At 35.3% G+C, this 8,006-nt stretch overlaps 1 protein-coding gene across 3 annotated transcripts; it reads left to right on the forward strand.

The window, feature by feature from the left end:
• The first annotated feature begins 445 nt into the window (after positions 1–445).
• On the forward strand, positions 446–6,814 carry LOC117315876. 3 transcript variants are annotated; one of them, XM_033870284.1, is made up of 11 exons: positions 446–583; positions 1,191–1,226; positions 1,570–1,652; positions 2,010–2,081; positions 3,102–3,234; positions 3,951–4,051; positions 4,532–4,603; positions 5,075–5,267; positions 5,574–5,768; positions 6,353–6,563; positions 6,610–6,814. In XM_033870284.1, the coding sequence occupies exons 1-11, from the start codon at positions 562–564 to the stop codon at positions 6,629–6,631; spliced, it is 1,140 nt and encodes a 379-aa protein (XP_033726175.1). In that variant the 5' UTR covers positions 446–561; the 3' UTR covers positions 6,632–6,814. The 3 variants fall into 3 exon arrangements, with proteins under 3 accessions (XP_033726175.1, XP_033726174.1, XP_033726176.1); XM_033870283.1 differs by having other exon boundaries at positions 447–583; positions 6,353–6,814; XM_033870285.1 differs by having other exon boundaries at positions 513–583; positions 1,191–1,230; positions 6,353–6,814.
• The last annotated feature ends 1,192 nt before the right edge of the window (positions 6,815–8,006 follow it).

An 8,006-nucleotide genomic window follows, 5' to 3' on the forward strand; every position in this document is an offset into this window, starting at 1 on the left:
CCCGATATAAATTACAATTTCAGATGAGATTAGTAATAACAGAACCACCAGGTATGTCAACATGCATCCTTCACGGCTGACTAAATATTTCATAAGGAAAATTATTATTTCCAAATGATACCACGATATCGACCGCAAAGCTTTCCCGTGCTCAAACTGCATCTGTTGTTCAATCATCCAATGATTTCAGTCGCAAGATGTTTTATTTTGTAGTGAAATCTGGTACACCTTTCGAACGTGACGTGATGGATATCAGTTATCTATTTTAACAGTAACACCCTCCCCTTCCATCCAATTGATATGTTATATATTGTTTTTGAGTTGTAGCGTGGGAATCAGAACATTTAATGACGTAGGTTGTGTATCTATATTCCGAGTACTACCAACATGATTTTTGAAGAACGCAATGGCAATAGACCAGCTAACAATTGACCTATATTTTTATCTACTTGCCGTGTGGAATACTGAGTGACACAGGGTTATGCCTTATCTTGCGGACGCCCTTCGCCTAACTACAGGAAGTTTGATGTTAGACCTTGGGCCACTCTTCAGTCTATCATCATGGGATTCATTATAAACTTTGGTAAGATTTTTATTGTTTTACTTTAACATAACAGTGAAGCAGAATATGGAATCTTGGTAGAAAGGAAGATTTCAGTATCCAAACTTATTATTAACAATTTAGTTATTAAAAGTAACGTCGGTTACATAATGTACTGATCTAGAATAAAATAAGAAAATGTAGTTAAAATGTTGACAATAGCATCAGTAATACGCAAGATATATCACTTTAACTTGTTTTCCATGTATTAAGTGACTGTCGTATTGTGTTTATTTGCAACAAGAATACTATGCTGGGCAGGTAGATAAGTAGAATAACGTTCATTTTAAATATAATTGGAAATCCAATATGTTGTATTCATTTTTTTCTGTTATTTTTTATCCTAATATGGATTTGTCGTGTATGACATTTAACTTAAAAAGAAACGGGGTCGGGGGGAATGAAAAAAAAATATTGAGAGACGTACAAATCTTTAAGGTGCGATTGGTGTCACTGGATCTAAAACAAATACATATTATTGTCACGCGTTCTATCAACTCGAGATCACAGCACATTAACCAATGAACGTAAATATCACACTTGTTATATATATATTGGTATATTGATAATTCAATGTTTTGATTTGCAGGCGCCTTTATTAGCCTTACTGTCATATTCAGGGGAGGTAAGTGAGTACTATATCAACAGATTGTTTTTCCTTATGAGTGAATACAGAAACAAAGAAGTTAATTATAAAGTATATGAGAAATCATCTCTATACAAAAGATGTTTTCTTCCTACCTTTTTTCGTTCCTCTACAGATAATTTTGTCGTCTGTCTTCAAATGAATCTGATGCAGAGGTGTTATGCTTGAAACAATCCAACCTTTAATAACCTTATAATGTAAATGAGGCATAAACTGTATCAAAAAAAAAAAAAAAAAAAAAAACAAAAACAAACAAAAAAATGTACGGGGGAAGTATATGATGTTCTCTCTCACTCTTTATTCGCTAATCATTTTGTTCTAGCGGACGCCTTGAAATGTTTTACCTGTGATAGAATGGCCTACCCAAGAGACTGTCCATATATCGCCGAGTGTGGTCCCCACGAGGTAAATAATACTAATATCTAAATATGTAATGCAATTAAAATGGGTCTATCTTATAAACTGACACCAATATGCATGGACAACTTTTTTGAGCATTTGTTGGGACATGCAGATAAATGGATAAGTGATATTCTAATAAAACTAATCCTATTTTATTTTGTTTATACTCATTTATTCATCCATTAACTTTTGAAACTGTTGATACATTCTAATTTTGCTTTTGTCAACGCCTTTTAGAAAATACACAAATTCCTAAATAAGCTGTTCCTATAAAGAATCGAGAATTTTTTTCCGTGCTTTCGATATAGGTGGCATTAAAGTTTACTGTTAATAATTACAGTATAACCCGCTTTTTTACAGGAATGTTATTTACGAAAATATGAGACGGTTGACGGACATGAATTCTTCAAATCTGGTTGCCGTGATAGACTTGTAAGTAAGATATTGTTGATATGATGAATAAGATGCTCGTGGATATATCCCATATGTACAATAGATTCTTATGGGATTATTTGTTTTCTGCATAAAGAAGTAAAATCACCTTTATACTAAAATCATTTTGTTTTGACGGCAACCATTTATATATTCATAAATTGATCCCGTGGTTGCTAGGGTTTTGAAAAATCTATGTCACTTATTTAACAGGATGATCTTGTTGCTAAGGATTTAAAAAACATATTTTTCTCATGTACTTCACAGGGTTATAACGCGGGTGCTAGGGAAAAGATTATATCTCGCACGGGGGTGTGGTGGGGGTGAGGAGGGGGGCATCTGGCACTCCCTATATGGATATCCACACTTACCGGTGTGAGATTGTCTTGAAACACTCTACAGCAATTGCATTTCCTCACGTCCACAATTCAATCACGTCAAGTCTAAATGTCCTTGCATTGGTGTAGCATCCATGTTAGATTTATATGACGGTATAAAGGGCAAAATAAAAATCATTATTCAGTGAGACAGGTGAATCTCAAGCATCGGGGAAGAGATATAAGCTGCAAAACACTCGACAAGCCACATGTTTGGCAAATTAAGAACCACCTGTTCCACTTCCCCTGTTTCACTCCCAAGGGGGTTAAACATTTTATTAATCTAACATTGGATAGTGATACGCTGGATCCGCTATAACGCTACTTACAATAGCGTAACGCAATTATATGCCAATTGATAAGGTCATCGATTTCGATATACATGTCTTGGAACATTGATGATGTTGCGACGGATAACTAACGGTTTGTGTTAAGTGTCTGAGAAAAAGAATCGAATGGACCTGATCCTTTGACAGGGATTTCTCGCCCTCGGCAATGCTGGTGCTAACTGTCATATCGGGGTTGCAATACCAATGTCCAAGAAATAAACAGGTGGAAGATAATATATATTTCTGTGTAATACACGTAAAAACTAGCATGCCGACATCACCATTGTGTGTCACCCTGTTTATTTACGTTCCAGATGTGTAGTGCACTAGGTAAACGTGACGTCATGTCGGCAGCAGGGAAACGCTCTAACCTGGGACAGGAGATCCTCGTTTGTCAAGAGTGTTGTGACACTGATCACTGTAACTATGGCGGATGTGGAGAACCGGGTAGGGACCATATCAAAATGACCCCTTCATCAACTGTCTTTTCAATGTCAACTGCTTCATCAACTGTCCTTACCAAAACAACAGAATCATCAATTAAACTTGCCAAAACAACAGAATCATCAATTAAACTTGCCAAAACAACAGAATCCACAACATTACTCGCCACACCTCCTTTCACGTATCATTTACCGTTTATTGGTTAAATAGTTTTATATCATTAACTTTGGTTTAATAAACCGTTTGAGGAAAAAAATATTTTTGACTTATTTCTTAAATACAGTTTCGCGTTAGCATTAAGATAGAAGATATCATTTTTGTTTCAATCATAATTTTTTAAGCATATTTTGTCAATTGGTCTTTTATTTAACACACACTGTTTACCTATTTGAAAACACAAAAATAAATATATATTTATATTATGTTATGTTTTGTACAAATACATCTACAAATGTCTCATATTTAGCGGATCACTTTTATTGGCAATGCTTTTTTATGATTATGGGGCAATAATGGATATAATACTATTATGAAACAGTTACCACCATCATCATATTGACGGTAGCGATTAAAGAAATAAAATGGCAAAAGTATCATTTTTATTGAACGTTATAGATTGATTATAATGAATCCTGTCGTTTAATATTACTTTTCATCAATACTTTATCTTAAGGAAACTGTTTAGAGCTATAATATGTAAAAGTATATTTTACATGCAGGTTTCCCTCCACGAGGATCCAGAGGACCAATATGTTATACCTGTAAGCAACAACAAACGGATTCCTCGTGTAACGAGGTCGCTGTATGTGGGCGGGACCAGGTAGGTGTTTACTTCTGAGTGATTGAACAAATTTTCAGGTCATTCAGATCAATAAAAGCCGTAACCGGTCATTTATAATTCAATAGCAATTTTTCAAGAGAAATATCATATAAGATGTTTTTATCAAGGAGCGAAAATATATTTTACTGGATATTTTGTGTTCGGTTGAGAGAGCGAGTAAAGGTTTATATAATTGATTAACACATTACAACAATTAGTGTATTTAACAATAAGGTGTTATTACTAAAATCGTTTATTTTAGAAAGTTGTAAGGAGTACAGGAGAATTATATTAATACATAATTACTCGTTTTTCTTGATTGTAATGCACTAGTACATTTATATATGATATTGCGAGATTTATCGTTATTAAAACGCTTTAGAAATGGAAATGAAAGGTTTTTTTTGTGTTTTTTTTTATTCTGAATTTCCTTTGCCAATATTGTAATGACGTCATCACATGCTTCATCGACTCCAACAGGCTTGCTTCGTTCAGGTAGCTTATGACGTCATTTATGATCATGTTTACAACAGCTACTGCGGGACAGTTGATGTGAGTATGTGATATTAACGTGCCTATAGTTTAGTACCTTCATGTAATCACAACAACATGGTTCAATTTTTTTTTATTAAACCGTGTAAAGATGGATTTCATCATCTTCCATCGTCATAAACATGATATATCTCGCTTGATAAAAAGATTCAGACCGTAACAATTGATTTTAACATTTTTGTCAATTCGTATACATACATTAGTAATTTCATTGTCAATCAAAATTTTTAAAAAAATACAATTATACTGTGACGTTGAATGCTATTCCATAAAACCAAACTTGGCTCCATATCTTGCAAATACTGCTGTATGTGTATACATGTATTACCGACAATATGAATTGATATCACCTAATTGCCCTGTTTAATTGCGCTCCTTCGTTTGTAGCTACCGTACACCCGTCCGTTATACCTAAATTCCAACTCAAAATTAAAAAAAAAATCCAAAAAAGTTGTTTTGGTTTATTCTCAGCTTTGTAACAGGATTTCCATGGTAGGACGGAAGCGATCCTTACCCGTTCATTGTTGTACCGACGATTTATGCATTTCCGGTTTCAATTCGACGCATGCACAAACTAAAGCTCCAGTAACTACACCAGTTGCTACGCCTGCTGCAACTGTTGCCCCAGTAACCACTGCGGCTCCCGCACCGACAAACGCATCTGGTACGCTGCGAATTTTTATTTTTATTAAATACATCATTAAAATGGTTAAATTTTACGATCTTTGATGGTGGATTAAGTTTAGTTCTATAATAGGTTTCCTTGATTTTTATGTTCTTTTATCCTGATAATAAATATACAGGATTCTCGAGTCAAATTCTGATTGTTAATAGCCTTATCCGTACTCGTAAGACCTTTGGCTGCTTTAAATTGTGTGAGTTATCTGTACTTCACTTCGTTGCAAAGAACTGGGTGCATGTCGACTGAACAGAAGTATTTAATATCACGGCTGTTATATTTGCCAAACAGCTCCCCGATGCCCACCTATAACCTCACAGTTCCGGAACTCATGTTATTACTTCTCAACGGAAGTTAAATATTGGAGTCAAGGCCAGCAAATATGTATAGCAAGGGGAGGTAACCTAGCGGCTATTGATGATCAGGATGAAAACGACTTTATAATTAGTCAACTTAAACAGAAGTTGGCCAATGGAGAAATACCAGGTAAGCACGTGACAAGTAGGTAATACCAATATGTGTGGCATTTCTGTCCTATGACACTACGAAATCGTCCATTAGTTGACTTCGCCATCAAAAATGTACTTAGACAGTATCTTTATATGACTTGCTGTCATAATAACGTCACCTTAATTGTATTGTGTTCAGATAACTGAGGCAAGTTGTACAATTTGTGACCTTGAGGCAGCGATGATGTTAGGCTTTGCCGATATTAATTAGCGACTTGGTTGTATAGACTTTGACAACGTAATGATTGATTCCTTAGGTATAGGCCACAGAACAGAAAATAGAATACGGTTTTGTTTATTATTTGTTGTCAGTATCCCTCCCTAGTGTAACGTATTAAAGGCAGACCTTAGTGCTAATCTAGTTATAACACAAACAACGAGTATTCTCCCTTCTACCATCGAGAAACTACATTGTAGCTCCACAAACCAATTCTGTGCAATATAACAAACACTGACGTTGCCATGTACTTGTGTAACAATAGTAATACGTGGTCCAAGCATAATTATCTAATTTGGTAAAACAATGTATTGATGGCCTGTACAATTCTACCATTTACACAGGTACGATATGGGGATACTACTTCGGAGCACACATTGTGAATGGTCACTGGGTGAAGCCAGATGGGACTAGTTTGACCTTCACGAACTGGGGACACGGTGAGCCTGACCTACCCTCGTCACAGCCGTATGGTCTTATCTTCCTACCCGGCCAGTATGTTGGCGGATACCTGTGGGGTAGCAATGCTGATATTGATGGCGTCGAACGTTATATCTGTGAAATTAAACTACACTGATATTGATGGCGTCGCACGTTATATCTGTGAAATTAAACTACACTGATATTGATGGCGTCGCACGTTATATCTGTGAAATTAAGCTACACTGATATTGATGGCGTCGAACGTTATATCTGTGAAATTAAGCTACACTGATATTGATGGCGTCGAACGTTATATCTGTGAAATTAAACTACACTGATATTATTGGTAATTAGTTTTATAATAAACATGTATAGATATGACATATGTTGTTGTTACAGTCTGTCTTTATAGCAAGCAATACAAATCTTCATGGGTGCACGATTAAGAAACGTCGGGGTAATCTATTTCGGGTAATTGAATCAACTACTTGTATAACCACACCTGGTAACTTTATCCTCAATACCATTCCTCTCTTTGGTGTTCATTTGTTCTGCTGCTGTATATTGACACGTATGATATCTAACACTTCCTATCGTTCACACTTTATTAGATGTCCAGTGATTAAAACACAATACAAAATATATTACATCTTCATATTTTTCACCAGTTATGTATCTTGACAACAATATTTATGCAACTGCTGGTTATCTCTCGTATGCGAGCAAGTATGACAAGAATAGCCCCTAACCCCACTTACTAACAGGTTTTTATATTGTGTTGGTATTTATACTGGTTTTTGAACCTTGGGTGGTTTTGGGAACAGTCAGAATGGATTTACCGTAAATATATGGTCAACAACTGTTAACAAATTTATGATATATTTTCGAAGCCGTATTATGGCGTATGTTAAACTGTAGATATACAGGCCTTGATTACCGTTTCGAACATCCAAATCAATTATCTGATATCGCTATGTTTGCAATTTCTGTTTAGACGATCTATATCATATCTACCGTAAGGGCCTGTTTCCAAAATGGCCCCTTCTCTGATTCAAAGGACCTGGGGTAGTAAGGGTCTATTTCTGCATCGAAAAAAATGCCAAAAATAAACTTTTAATGCTATATAATTGCTTTATGACATATGAATGTGGATTATTTGGAAAGACGTCTGCGCTACTTTAAAATTTATTCTGCTGATCAGAATGACGTCATCGGCAAGTCACGTGTCCTAAAGATCCGGAAGTTGCGAAAAATGTGTTACTTTCGTGATATTATTTATAAAATTTGATATCTCTGCATTCTTAAAACAAAAAGATATAAATAGCATCCGTTTATTTTCTAAATATCTATATCTGATGCAAATTTCAAAGTGATTTACGAATGCAGAGGTAGTTAAAACGACAGGTTTTTATACAGCGTTAGTAGCACAATCGAACACGCCCGCCAGCAGCAGACGACATCCGGTGTTTCAGATGCAAAGAAAATGCTTCCATCCGATTTTAACCATTTTTCGATGCTATAGCAAATAATCACCAATCATGTGGTAAGTAAAATACTCGTCTGCGTACATTTTTT

This window comes from Pecten maximus, chromosome 17 (genome assembly GCF_902652985.1).
Source record: "Pecten maximus chromosome 17, xPecMax1.1, whole genome shotgun sequence".
NCBI classification, from domain to species: Eukaryota; Metazoa; Mollusca; class Bivalvia; order Pectinida; family Pectinidae; genus Pecten; species Pecten maximus.

Bases quoted from the DNA above. Each gene is read 5' to 3' on its own strand.
- LOC117315876 (XM_033870284.1), top strand. From the start codon at position 562: ATGGGATTCATTATAAACTTTG. The intron at 584-1,190 runs GTAAGATTTTTA...TTTGATTTGCAG, and splicing joins GGGATTCATTATAAACTTTG to GCGCCTTTATTAGCCTTACT. The intron at 6,564-6,609 runs CTGTGAAATTAA...CGCACGTTATAT, and splicing joins GATGGCGTCGAACGTTATAT to CTGTGAAATTAAACTACACT.